General features: G+C 25.3%; 3 protein-coding genes across 5 annotated transcripts; 1 reads left to right on the forward strand and 2 right to left on the reverse strand.

Moving 5' to 3' along the window:
- Nucleotides 1–1,716: 1,716 nt before the first annotated feature.
- LOC129612261 (serendipity locus protein beta-like) lies at nt 1,717–4,018 on the reverse strand. 3 transcript variants are annotated; one of them, XM_055525812.1, is made up of 6 exons: nt 3,936–4,018; nt 3,258–3,869; nt 2,943–3,202; nt 2,563–2,882; nt 2,360–2,498; nt 1,717–2,300 (listed from the first exon to the last, which is right to left on the reverse strand). In XM_055525812.1, the coding sequence occupies exons 3-6, from the start codon at nt 3,176–3,178 to the stop codon at nt 1,991–1,993; spliced, it is 1,005 nt and encodes a 334-aa protein (XP_055381787.1). In that variant the 5' UTR covers nt 3,179–3,202; nt 3,258–3,869; nt 3,936–4,018; the 3' UTR covers nt 1,717–1,990. The 3 variants fall into 3 exon arrangements, with proteins under 3 accessions (XP_055381787.1, XP_055381786.1, XP_055381788.1); XM_055525811.1 differs by having other exon boundaries at nt 3,258–3,998; XM_055525813.1 differs by having other exon boundaries at nt 2,930–3,202; nt 3,258–3,998.
- A 918-nt stretch (nt 4,019–4,936) lies between these two features.
- On the forward strand, nt 4,937–7,939 carry LOC129612260 (tyrosine-protein kinase transmembrane receptor Ror2). Its single transcript, XM_055525810.1, has 5 exons — nt 4,937–5,015; nt 5,181–5,949; nt 6,013–6,292; nt 6,346–6,588; nt 6,649–7,939. Exons 2-5 carry the CDS (start codon nt 5,650–5,652, stop codon nt 7,824–7,826), a joined length of 2,001 nt encoding a protein of 666 aa, XP_055381785.1. The 5' UTR covers nt 4,937–5,015; nt 5,181–5,649; the 3' UTR covers nt 7,827–7,939.
- Nucleotides 7,940–10,477: 2,538 nt separating this feature from the next.
- LOC129612272 (NADH dehydrogenase [ubiquinone] 1 alpha subcomplex assembly factor 2) lies at nt 10,478–11,258 on the reverse strand. Its single transcript, XM_055525826.1, has one exon. The coding sequence runs from the start codon at nt 11,161–11,163 to the stop codon at nt 10,714–10,716; it is 450 nt and encodes a 149-aa protein (XP_055381801.1). The 5' UTR covers nt 11,164–11,258; the 3' UTR covers nt 10,478–10,713.
- Between the last annotated feature and the right edge of the window lie 3,529 nt (nt 11,259–14,787).

The following is a 14,787-nucleotide window of genomic DNA, read 5'->3' on the forward strand; positions in this document are numbered from 1 at the left end:
ATTTAACGTGGATAGGAGATTATAACAAACATAACATTATCGCGACACAAAAACAGCAACAATCGCACGAAGTGCCATAATATTATTCAACTAAGAGGAGAAGAATGTGAGAAATTACTCTAGTACAAAATTTTTTTACGTTGTTTTTAATTAATCTACTGTCGCTGTTGCTGGTCTCTGCCAATGTTAAGTGATTGTTGGTACAGTGTCGCAGCGATATAATTCTGTCAGCCACTGCCAAAATTATATAAAAAAATAACACATGTTTAATGACAGCATGACACCCAAAAGAAATAAGTAATAACAAAAGTAATATTTGTTAAAGTTGATATAAAATGTTTAAATAAAGCAAGGTTTTCGCAAAGCAGCAATTTTATTTTAATAGGTAATAATTTACCTGCAACTTAATATTGCTGCCTAATAATCAAATTGTAATAATTCAGAAATAAATGCGGATAAATTTCCAGTTACGGTGATGTTTTTTGTACATATATATATATATACATATTATTTATATAAAAAAAGGAATGAAAATCAAACATGAAGCCAAGCTCGGTTTTGGAGTTTTCAGAGTTGTGACCTGTAAATTACATGTATTTTGTTTTTTATGTATTCAAAAATATTTAAATGGCATCGGACAAACGTCTATCGGGTAGATCTTGTGCTGTTTGCAAAAAAAACAGAAGAAATTTTAAGGGAAGCTTCTATAGTTTCCCAAAAGAAAAATATTTGTTTGATGCTTGGGTGTCCAGATGTAAACTAAGTGATAAAATTTTAAAGAGAAATTCATTATTGCTATGCGAAGAACATTTTGAGAAAAAACCAGCACGACGTGGAAAAATTCAAAAAGGTTCAATGCCTACTTTGAAATTACCTCCTGATATTAAAGTGGGAAAAGTGGAAGATTTACAGCAAGTGCAAACTTTTGAAAATAATAGTGAAGAAAACAACTCTTCGGAACATAAAATTTCAAGAAATTCTCATCAGCTTCCTTTTAAAATACTTTCTGAAATTATAGAGAAAAAAGTTGGAGAAATACAGCAAATGCAAACTGATGAACATAAAAGTAAGGAAAAAAGCTCTTTTGAACATTCAGAACAAAATTCTGAAAATGGGCGAAGTATTGAATATGAACGAAATTCTAAAAATGAACAAAATTCTAAAGACAAAAAGAGACAAAATTTAAAAAACAAAAAACTGATTCCAAAAAATAAACAAAAAGGACAAAAATTAAAAAATATAAAACAAATTAAAAAAAACGAATTTCTTAAATCTAAGGACTTAAAAGGAAAATCAGTAGTTTATTTGGAAGAAAACGATTGCGAAAATATATTGTGTTCGAAATATAAAGAGAAATCAGAATACTTTTATAAAAAATATTTTATCGCAGATAGTATCTCTAAAATAATGAAACGAAAAAATGCAAAATTAAAAAAAGAAGAAATTTTATTAAGGTTATTGAATAAAATACTGCAAAACAAATTGCAAGAACTGGTAGACTCAAGTAATCCACGAATTAATAGTTGAATAAATAAGGCTAAGTAGTACCTACCAAAATAGAAATATTGTATTTTTAATTAAACAAATGTATTTCATTTTTTCAAAGCCTTTATAGTTTAGTTATTTACAAATATAATGCTAATATTAATAAGATAGTAATTCAAAAAATTACTTATGACTTTAAACATTAAAAATACATTTTCTAAATTAGCTAAAATTTTTTTAGTTATTTATTCCAGAGTAAAGTTGTAAGAATTTACTATGCAATAAAATCAAAGCACGTTTAAATTATATTAATGCGATTAAAAAATGTGTGAAACTAAGATTTATTCTTTGTTCCTCTTTATAAGGAAAGAGAAGTCGAGTTTAAATTATACGTGGTTTAATCTATTTGTGTGATTCCGCGCAGTGAACCTTTACAAATAGTTATACAAAAATATATCGATAGTTACTTGCATAAATATAAATTAATGGAATTGGCTTTAAACAATTAATTTTTCTTTATCCATTTATATTTATTTGAAGTAAATTTTTTTGTATGAATAACTTTGGTATGATTTCTTAAACGATTTTGTGACATAAACTTTTTCTTACATAAATCACATTGGAATAAATAACGAGATTCATCATGAAGTTTTAAATGATAGTTCAATTTAGATTTAAATATTGATTCTCCACATATTTCACAAAGGATTTTTTCGAGAGCATTATGCTCTTTATGATAATTACGGGAATGGAGGGACAAACTAATATCTGAGATGAATAGTTTATAACAAATGTTGCATTGATGTTTATATCGACTAAAATAAAAATTTTTAAGATTAAAAAATAAAAAAACAAATTATCAGAATTCTAAAACCTATGATCATGTTTCTTCACATTAAATTTGGTTATTTTATTACCACATATGGTACAATAGAAGTTTCCACATTCTAGTTCAACAAAAGTTTCGGCTTTTTTATTTTTTTCCTTACCATTTGGTTGCATGATAGAATTACCTAATTTTAATATTTTTTATGAAAATTAGATTTTTTCTCGGTATGAAATAAATTTAACATTTACTTTGCGAGACGCATTGATTCTGCAATATATTTCGAGCAGAGGTTTCGCCAAAAATGTCCACTTCTTGGCCAAATTTTTCAAAGTCCGTGTTCACATATTGAAAATATGCATCACTTATATCAGAATCTACTTTTTCTAATCTATCTTTGCTTCCTACATGTTCATTACTGCTTACATTGAGATAAATACTATCAATGCTTGTTTGAACTCTTTCACAATTTCGATTGTCTTTTGAATTCGTATTTTCACAGTCTTGATTAAAAGAACTATCTTCACAATTAAATTTACCAATATTTATTTTATTTTCCATATGATGTTCACTGAAAATATAAGTATGAGCGTAAATATTATTGAAAATTAATTTTACTTGTGAGTTTCACATTTTTTCATCATTATTTAATTCAATTTCAAGGGGTAACTTCTGATAAGCTGATTCTTCGCTTTTTTCCAAAAAATTTCCCAAAAAGTCTTGATCTTCGAGATTAAAATGTTTTTTTATTAAATGACTACAAAAATTATGTATCCGTTCATAGCTTTCTGAGCAAATGGTGCATATTATTTCTAGACGAGAATTTATGTGATAAATTTCGGCACATTTTGCTTTAGGTTTTTCCATATTGTTCCTTTTGACTTAGTATGCCTACAAACTTACATATTATGTACAAATTAAAATTTAATTAGTTTAAATGAGTTACATATATTATTTTATATTTCCTTTATACTTTAGGGCTCCTTTTTGATTATAATAGGTATGTGCATGTAAGTGATTTATTTATTTATTTACGTCAGTGGTCGGCAAACTTTTTTGGTCGTGGGTAAAATTGGTCAAAAATCAGATTTTTTTAAACTCATAGCGGGTCAGCGGCAATTTTATAAAAAAGCAATTAAAAAGAATAGTTAAACGAAAAGTTAATTCATTTATTATATATAAAATAAATAGAAACATAACAGAAATAAATTCAATACACATGTAATAAAAATAAATCAAAAAATAACAAAACCAATATTTAATATTATAAATTCAAAATCAGTGACTTCCATGATGCTGTGCTGTTGCAGTTAATTTGGACAAGTTTGGTTCATATGTTGATACCTTAAGTCGGACACATTCATCAGAATGCTCCGTAGTCAAACTACTCCTGTTTTTATTTAATATATACTTCATTTGTGAAAATGTTTGTTCACAATTATAACTTGATCCAAATGCAGATAAAAGAGCAAGTGCAACTTTTTTTAGGCATGTAAACTTTGTTGGAAGAGATGCCCAGCATGTGGATATTATATCAAGATGATTTACTGCGAATTAACTTGCAATAAAAATTTTAATATTTGTTAAAGATTTTTGCTATTATGTATTTGTTTTATATACTTACTCAAGGCAGACAAATAAAAAATATAATTTGTTTTTGAATCACACAAATTTTCAAACTAAAGAAATGTGAAAAAAGCAATTGAAACTTAGCACTCAATGTATTTTAATTTTCTTCTTTTTTTGTTTTGAGCATAGCAACATAAAAGTTATCACGGCTACTACGAATTTAAAAATTCAAAAATCATAGTTTGTCAATAAATGGTTTGGAAAATAAAAAATTCTTTAATTTCGTTCAATTTTTTGTTATTTTTCTTACATAGATTTGGAAAGTTACTTTAAAAAATCGAAGCGGGTAACATAAAATCATGCTTCGGGTCACTCCGTGACCCGCGGGTCATAGTTTGCCGGGTGCTGATTTACGTTATGCTATAGTAATTTGCAACTAGATTTTTTTTTGTTATTTTTTTTCGATGTTTTTTTTTCCTAATAAACATTGTATTTTTGACAGTTTTTGGAGTTTAAAAATTTTATGTCACAATGAAACTCTAATACGAGTTGTCAAAACCTTAAATTTATCAATTGGTTGCTATCTCTATTTTATTACTGCGTAAAGACATTTATAAAATAAATAATGCATAATAAATTTTTGAAAATATTTTTTGGAATAATATTATTCAATGTCTATTTAATATGTACAAATATAAAATTTAACAATCTTTTGCCGTGGATCGCACGAAGTTGAAAACAGAACAAAAGCCATTTTCCGCAGAAAAACGTCAGATTTCATATAGAATACAAATATTTGAATAGGACTGAAAGTCAAGCGAATATTTATGTAACAATATAACGAAAGAAAAATATGCTAAAAATATTTTTTAACCTGCAAATATCCCAAATATTACACTAAATTTTAAGAATTGAATAACTGAAAAAGTGGTGTTATTTTGTTTCGAAATTATTGTTGAGGGGTTGCAATCAAGCAAAGTTTGAGAGTCATTGTTATAATAAACTTTTCAAATTTTATGTAATATGTACTTACTCTAAGTCCCAGAAGATGCTAGAAAAACACAACATTAAAGTACATTTTTGATTTCATCATCTTTCACCTCACTTTGTGTAATTTATACTTTTGCCGGAAGTGGTAATTTGTTCCTCATTATTTTAACTTAAATTTATAGGCTAGCAAATTATGAATTTTCTCGTACACAACACGCACATATGTATATAGATATGTTTGTATGCATGTGTGTATGTACATATGCATACATGTTTTTCATAAGGTCACCTTTTCTAATTTCAATTGCAGAAAAAAAAATACGGATAAAAAACTTGCCAAAAGTTCAACATGTGGGTACTAATCGAGAAAAATTTTTGGAACGTTCAAAAAATAAGGGATAGCAATAAAAATCGAATAAACTCTGATTTTATCTGAAAATTTCTCCAAGGTTTGTTTAATTTCAAAAATAACGACAAAAATACCTGCACGTACATTAATTTGTTAGTTTCAATTTTGACTACTGGGGATTACGTTAAGGAATTTAACAAGCAATCCTTTCCTACTTTTTTCTCTACTTCCTATAATCTAAATGACATTAAGTATGTTTGGTATATAGATATGGATACGGCAAAACTTCAGGACTTGTAAAAATCGATTCGTTTTATCAAAAATAAATTGCAGAAAACTAAATTTATTTAATAAATTTAATAATAAAAGGAGCCCTCGATTAAGTCCTATATTTTATTAAATTTTTTTTCATGTGTATTAATAAAAAAATATGAGATCCTTTATCCACCATATTTACGTCAATCTGACTTTTGTTGTATTCTTTGGTGTTATAAGTAAAGGAATGAAAATAACTTCAACTTCTGAAGCGTATACTTATAAAAATGATTATTATGATGAAAGAGGATATTGTGCTCCATACAATGGCAAGGTGTGTAAATCTTATATTTCTGGTCAAGTATGGTATAGCAGAGAAGATCCCGGAGGGGGTTGGCAAAATGAACAAATTACGGCAGGGTTATGGGAAGATTTGATAACTGATTTGAATGGATTATGTCGGGAAGCAGCGGAGGTAATACATATCTAAATATGATAAAAGTAGTTAATCTATGTAAATATTTTATTGATTATGTAGAGAATGTTATGTGCATATGCTTTTCCCCAATGTATTATTGAAGAAGGAGCAACTATTCGATTACCTTTATGCTACGAAGATTGTGTTGCAACGCATTTACAATTTTGTTATAATGATTGGGTTTTAATTGAAGAAAAAAAGGGACGTGGAATATATATTAAAAGTCGAGGTCACTTTCGATTACCGAATTGCGAAGAGTTACCAAAATTTAATTTGAGTTCTGGTAGACCAAGTTGTTCCCATGTTGGATTAACTATTATACCGCAAGACGAAGTGACATGTAATTAACTGCATGCAATTTTAATATTCAATTATTCATGGATTTCATTTTAGATGACTGTCGTATGGGAAACGGTAGGTATTATTTAGGTACAATGAATGTTACCAAAACTGGTTTGCCTTGTCAAAGATGGGACCAGCAATATCCTCACAAACATATGCAGCCTCCATTAGTTTTTCCTGAAATAGCAGAGGGTGAAAATTACTGTCGAAATGCTGGTGGAGAAGAGCCTTATCCTTGGTGCTATACAACAAGCGAAAATGATAGGTGGCAGCACTGCCTCATACCACTATGTCGTAAGTGCTTAATTTATGGATTAATTTCTTAAAAGCAATATTAATTTTATTAATTTTTAGCCAACTCATCTGACATTATTACAAAGGACAACACTCATCAGATTTCAATGGAAACATTTTTTACTCCATCTATGATACTACTTTTGTCTGGTATTGGTTTCGTAGGAATTGTGGCTTGTCATTTAACCGTCTTACTCTTATATAGAATATGTCGCCATAAAAATTCACGACCTCCACATTCATCTGGCGGTTATAACATTGCAGCGACGCAAGATAATATAGATATTAATAAATTGCCCAGTAACGCCGCATATCACGAAACTGGAATTCAATTAAATCCAAAACTAGAAAAATTAGAATATCCTCGCAATAATATTATTTATATAAAAGATTTAGGGCAAGGAGCTTTTGGTAGAGTTTTTCAAGCTAAAGCACCTGGATTGGTTGCTGGTGAAGATTTTACATTAGTAGCTGTTAAAATGTTAAAAGACGATGCAAGCGCTGACATGCAAAAAGATTTTGAACGTGAAGCTTGTTTGTTAGCTGAATTCGATCATCCTAACATAGTGAAATTGTTGGGTGTTTGCGCAATCGGCAGACCAATGTGTCTCCTGTTTGAATTTATGTCTCGTGGAGATTTGAATGAATTTTTAAGATCATGTTCTCCTTATATTACACATCGTCCAGTTGCTGTATCTGAACATCCAGATTTATCATATGGTGATTTATTAAGTATTTCTTTTCAAATAGCAGCGGGAATGTGCTATCTATCAGAACGTAAATTTGTTCATCGTGATTTGGCGACGCGCAACTGTTTGATTGATGATCATATGATTGTTAAAATTGCAGATTTTGGCCTTTCACATAAAATCTATTTACAAGATTATTATAAAGGTGATGAACATGATGCTATACCAATAAGATGGATGCCATTAGAAAGTATATTATACAATAAATATACAATTGAATCAGATGTATGGGCATTTGGAGTTTGTTTATGGGAAATATTTTCATTTGCGTTACAGCCATATTATGGTATGACACATGAAGAAGTTGTTAAATATGTTAAAGAAGGTAATGTATTAAATTGTCCAGAAAATACACCATTACCTATTTATTCATTAATGAGAAAATGCTGGAATAGTAAACCAACAGAAAGACCTAGCTTTCAAATAATATATCAGACGTTACATCAAATTATAGCTGAATATGAAAGTAGAAATATGAGTATGCACTAATTAATACTAAAATATAAGTGTTCACAAATTTTTCAATATTTAATTTTAAATAATTGATTCAATGATTCAATAGAAGATTGTGAAATCTGTGCATTTAAAACATTTTTTATATTCTCAAACAAAAATTTTAAAAATTAACATTTAGGAATTAATTGTATTATTGTGAACTAATACGAAAAAAATTGTTATTATTTTGTGAAAAAAAACAAAAAAAAAATTGTAGGTTTCAATATTATGTTTTAGTGTGAGATTTTTGCGAATTACTTTGTAACAAAAAAAAACATTCATTAATGTAGAAAAGTTTTCGTAAATATTTACTAGATTCTAATAATAATATGAAATTTTATTTCCTCGTTCAATACAATATAGTGCTATATTCATCGGATAAAGATTGAAATTGAAATTAAGAACTGAATTGTAATTTGAAGTGTTATAGTTTTTTAGATATAATATATCCTATATTTTTAAATTTTTAGCTAATTTACAATTTCTTTTTTTTACTATTATTATTATGTACCTCAATTCCTAACATAATACATATTTAAGTTTTACAATAGTAACAACCTAAAATTGATAATTGAAGTAAAAGTAGGAAAAACAATGATGATTCCTAATAATTATTTTAAAATATGGTTTTTAAGATTTGTTGCTCTTTAAGATATGTTGAAAGTTTTGAATAAGTAATTAATATTTTTTTTTAATTTCATTCTTGTAATTCTATCGTGCACATATCGTCCTATAATATTATACAAAACATTAATGTGCAATTTCGTACATTTTTTGACTGAATAGAAATTTCATCTTTAATAAAGAAAAAAGAAAAAAACAGCGATATTCTGATTGTGAAAAAAATGTTTCACTTTAATAATAATTTTTTATATTAAAAAAAAATATACAAATTCATAATTTTCCTCAGAATTATAATTTTGCACATTAATTTTAATTGTTTTGGTTATAGAAGGGACGACGTACTTTTAGTCAAACACAATTAATAAGACTTATTTTGCATTTATAATATTATTAAATTTTTTTTCAAATTTTTACAAATCTTTTTTTTTTTAAAAACATTTTGATCTCAATATCAAATAATATTAAAAAAACATAATATTCAAAATTAATATTATTATTAAGAAAAAAATTAATTTTAATACAGATGTAGTCAAAAATATTTATGTACGTATAAATTATGAAAAAAAAAAATGAAAATGTATCATAAAATTTATAATTTTATATCAATTGTAAATATTAAACTATTTTTTCAAATTAATAAGAAATCTTAATGTAAAGAAAATTAACGAAATAAAAAATTATATATAGAGTTATTAAATAATACAATTCACTAAAAATATACAAAATAATAATAAAAAAAAAACAAAAAAATATTTGTAAAACTTTATGAAATTTAATATTAGATTATAAACATAGTATAATTTTATATTCTGCTTACCTCATAATGCCATATTATAATTATTATAATAAATAATTAAAATTTTTTTTTTCTTTTTTTGTAATTTTATTTTATAATACTAAAATAATAATTATATTAATTGGGGAACAAATACATAAATATACATATATCGTATTATAGAAAATTGCTAAAAATATATGGCATTTTTAAATAAACAAATAATTATAATATTTTGATAAGAAACAATAACAATGAGAAGATAAATAAATTGGTTCTTTTTTAATTTTTCAATAATTAAAGTTGAAATACAATTAAAATTTGCCAAAGATTAATTGATTAAAATGAAAATTTAAAAGAACTAAATAGCCATTAGTATAGCCATATACATTATCACCAATATGTATAAGCAATAAAATTTTTAAATATAATTTTTGCAATTTTTTTTAAAAAAAAAAATTTTTTTTAGAATTTTAAATTTTAGATTGTTTAAATAGTATTTTATTTGTTTATTTCAACTCAAAAGGCTTAACTAATTTTAAATTATCATATTATTATGTATTTCCTTTGTAGCATTAAGTATTTTAATATAATTATATAATAAAATTATTGAACTTAATTTAAGAAACAACAATGCAGTAATTTAATAAAAAATTGCAGAACATACAAATAATGTATGTATGTATGTACCTATACTGTCTAATTTATACATTATAAAATGCATACTATATATATATATATATATATATTTAATTAATAAAATACCACTGGTGTATGTTATAAAGAATTTTTTTATTTTAAAAAATGTTATATTGTAATTGCCATCTTTTTATAATAAATGAAAAAAAAAAAAAATAATAAGTAATTGAATAAATTTGTAATATTAGTTATTAAGTAAGAATATAAAACTAATAATTTGATTTGATTAAATAATTGTTGTCTTATTTCAAGCATTTTATAATCTAGCAGGTTTCTTAATGAAATGAGCTTTACTATAGTTTAAAATGACTGTATTTTAATCTCGATTTTTCAATTAGGCTGTTTTTTTTCTTATTGCATAGTTAAAACCAATTTTTAACAATTTTGGTATTGTTCCATTGTATAAAATTTTTTATTTTACAATATGGAACACAGATAAAATGTATTACCATACTATTACATACTGCATTTTGGATGTCAGGGATTTTTTATTGTGAATTTCAATTGTATATCAATATACAAATTTATTTAATTTAAATTTAAATATTTAAAATTAGCCAGAAAAAAAAGTGTTTTTTACCTATAATACAATATACATATATAAAAATATTTCAATAATTTAATTAAAAATTACTATAGTTTTCCATTCGTTTATTTTGTAATTATGCGATTAAAAATAAAATTAAAGCTTATTTTTCTTTTTTTATTAAATAAAATTGATCACTATTTTATTAACAAGATAAATCATTGTTATAAACTAAAATTTTATATGTTATTATTATTTTAATATCTTTTATTTGGATCTTTTCCAGGTATTATTTCATATTCATCATAAGTAGGAAAAGATGATCGACCTTTTGAATCTTTAGGTACTTCAAATTCATCTTTCTTTTTTCCATAAACTTCATCTAATTTTGCAGCATTTCGTCTTTTCATTTCCATTATTGATAAATTACGAACTAATTCTTCTTTAGTTGGTGGATCAACTCTTCTACCACGTAACCATGCTTCCCATTCAGCTGTAATTTCATTATCAAAAGATTCTTTGTCAACTGGTTCAAACCATCTTGAAGGCTTTCTTTTTCCAATTGCTGGATTTGCCGGAATTTCATAATACTTATTTCCAAAATAATCTTCTCCAATTAAATTTCCTCGTATTTGACGTGGACGAAATGATTTCAAAAAATTCGTAAGTACAATTTTAATTAGATCTCTACTAGGTGGTTTGGACATTTTTAATTATTTGTTTAGAACCTTAATATTTAAATAAATTTATAATTTTCGAACTTTGTGAATTTGTTATGGATTTTATATAAATCAAAATAATAATAAATATAAATAATGACAATTTGAAATGTCAAAGCCCAAGGGTATATCAGGTGAATTTGTATATATTTAATTCCAAAAAGTTTATAGGGTCAATATTTAGCGATTAAAGTGGGTTTACACTGCATTGCAATCTATAGCGGCTAACTTCATTTCTAAAATTATTGTTGATGAATTATCTTACTCACGATTGCATAATAACGTTACAAATATAAATCTTATTGTTGTGCATAATTTAATAGCAAATCTTTTTGTACTGACAGTTTATGTTTCATATGTCAATTTGCGGTATCTACTGGTGACAAATATCTTAGAAAAATAAAAACTTTAAGATACTGTTCACATATATGAGAAAATTTTTGATAAACTTACGATAAAGTCTCATGACTGTTTACACATTATTATTCACAAATCATATTTCACGTCAAAATTTAACAATAAATTTTCTACGAAAATTATAAATAAAATAAAAATTAACCGATTGCTGCTCAAAGCTTTCGCAAAAAAATTAATATTGTCACCATTTTACATTTAAAAATCTGACAATAACTCTAATGAGAATAGCACAGTTTCAATCATTAGCGTCAATTGACAAATTCTAATACAAGGTTCGCAAAACGATTTTTAATATACTGAGATTAAATCGTAGATCTTGTGATAAACAAGGTTCACCTTATGATTTTCAATATATTAAAATTAAATCGTAGATTTTATTATATTATATACACAGTCACTAATATTTTAATATAAAATTTAAATGCAATGTTTTTAAAAATTTGCAGTTCTAACTTTAAGAATTGAAATATCGAAAAACTTAAAGTCGAAAACAGAGAGTGTACACTCTTTAGCTCTTAGGAAGCAACAGCACCCCACTGCTAAAAGCTACGACTCCAGCTTTATAAGTTTATAACAATTTTTTGTCTTTTTTTTTTGCATAATTTTCTACTTAATTTCAAAAAGAACTCTTGGTTTACTCCTGCAGCACAGAAACTTTTATTAAAGAGAAAAGAAAAAAGAACACAAAATTCTTTTTTTTTCTTGAAATCTTGAAAACTTTTTTTAAAATTTTCGTTAAACTACAAAAAAGTAAAATTTTTTGTCATCTATAATTGCATTACAAAAATATAATAGAGACAGCGACAATGTTATAGTAGTGTGTATAGAATGTGTATACGTTGCAAGAAAATAAAGGATTCAACAAAGTTTCGCATGCTATATGATTTACTTTGCTTATATTGTTTTTTTTTTTTTTTTTTTCATTTTTATTGTTTTAGAAACTATAAGTTTATTTCAAAATAATTTGACATTTTCAAGTAAAGTATAAATTTTGTAAGTGTGTTTTAAGTGAAATGAGGTCATTCTTTGAAGGAGTTTTGTTTTTATTCCTTTATTATTTTGTTAATTTAGAGAACATGCGCATTTTTAGATGACGTCATTAATTTAAATATTTGCTTTCCATCATTTCTGAATGCTCTTGCTGTTGAAGTGGTTTTTTTTTTTATATTTATTTCATATTTTTTTTTTAAATGAAGTTTAATGATTTAAAAGCTTAAGGAAGTACACAAATTCAATTTGTCATTTTTTTTTATTTATTATGACAATTTTTTCCTTTTATTATATTAATATTATTTTCTAAAAATGTAGATGTATAGTAAACCGTTATTACAAAAAAGTGTACGTATATATACATACATATTAATTTAAATAGGTAGTATAATTGTGACAATATGTTTGTAAAATACAAAATGATTTATAAAGAGAAACGCAAAAAAAATATACATACTTATGTACAAGAGATTTATTTAAGTTAAATTAACCGTTATTTTTTGGAAGGTTAAATTTACATAAACCATAATCAAACAGTTATTTATGTTGTTTTTTTTTTTACTTAAAATTTTAATATTCACTTCCAAATCAGAATTCTCAGTATTTTCTAATGGATATTTCACTTTTCCAATAAGATTGCTCATTTTTTTCTTCCTTTGACTGAACGTCTCACTTTCAAGAGCAAAGTGAATAAAATTTGTATGCATTTTAGAGAAACAACTGTCATAAAAATATATGACAGTTACTTACTTTATTTCTACTTTTCGAGTAAAATAGTGAGATAAACGATCAGCTTCTAAAAGTACCTAAGCTATGTACGCAAATCTTATATACGAATACTTAAAGTGACAGTTAGTTACTTGGTGATAGATTTTTTTTGGATAATGTACACATAATGTTAAAAGAATATTGATATTATTGAGATTTTTTGCTAAATAATTATACATTTCGTTTATCATTTTCCATTTTTTGACATATTAAGCATCTTTGTAAAACTTTCAGACTAAAATATATTCACGGCTTAAGAGGCATCTTTTTGGTTAGCATTGTAGATACATGTATACCAATTTAGTGGAAAGCTTACCACTAGTTTTGAAATATTAATGAAATAAGACATACATACATTTACATTTTACATATTGATCTACATTTTACTAACTTTTGTACAAAAATATAAAATATGAAACATCAATAGGATTTAAGTAAGTCGGGAATCGAAATGAATTGCAAATCAAATATAATCAATCGCTCGTTCGTTACGACAGTGGCATATGATATATTTCAAAATTTTGAGACAGTCGAATGTCAATGTTAATATATCAGAGTTAAAATATTTTTCTCACTATAGCAATATTTTAAAATGTATTGTAGCTGGCGACAATTTTGTAGCTAAAAAAAAATTTGTGCTTTTGCACAAAAAATTTTTTTAAAATTGCTAGTAGCTATCTATTTTCTTTTATTTAAAACCATCTGGCATTCCTCTCATTATTATTATCTTTTGAAAAGTTAAACTCAAGTGTTTTATGCATCTATTTATAAAATTTTAGTTATTTTTCAATTAAAAATATTTTTTTTTTTAAAAATACTTTGTCAGAGTAGCCTTTGCTCATCATATTTTTTATTTTTCTTTTTAATTCTTGTATTATTGCCTTATATTGATTTATACGAGTTATTTAACAAATTAAATAAAAAGAAGAGACTAATCATTTAAAAAAAAATTGCTGTGCAGAAGATAATTACTAATAAACAGAGAAAGGAAAAAGCAATTTAGAAAATTACCATAAGAATATAATATTTTTTTGACGAAAAATTTTTCAAGAAAACTAAATAAGTATGTATGTATAACTTTGAAATCGTTAATCATTTGTTACGAGTATAAATTTTAATAGAATATTTACTTTAAACTACTTGTATAGGTATTACAATAAGTTTCATACTGTATACAAACATTACTATATATTGAAATTTAAATGCACTCATTAAATACAAATTCAGTTTGTGTGAATTTTTTAAAACTGTTATGGGGGAGATATAATCAAGGATTGATATAATCATTATTCAATCAAGTAGACTTATCAAGAATCGAAATAATCATTATAACAGCAATTGTAGCGTACTCGTATAAGAATATTGTTTGGCGTCACCAGGTGTTTGACAAGTGACAATGATATACGGATGATGTCGTCCAAATTGTTGCAAGTAACA

This window comes from Condylostylus longicornis, unplaced genomic scaffold (genome assembly GCF_029603195.1).
Source record: "Condylostylus longicornis isolate FDR11 unplaced genomic scaffold, ASM2960319v2 ptg000064l, whole genome shotgun sequence".
In the NCBI taxonomy this organism is placed as follows: domain Eukaryota; kingdom Metazoa; phylum Arthropoda; class Insecta; order Diptera; family Dolichopodidae; genus Condylostylus; species Condylostylus longicornis.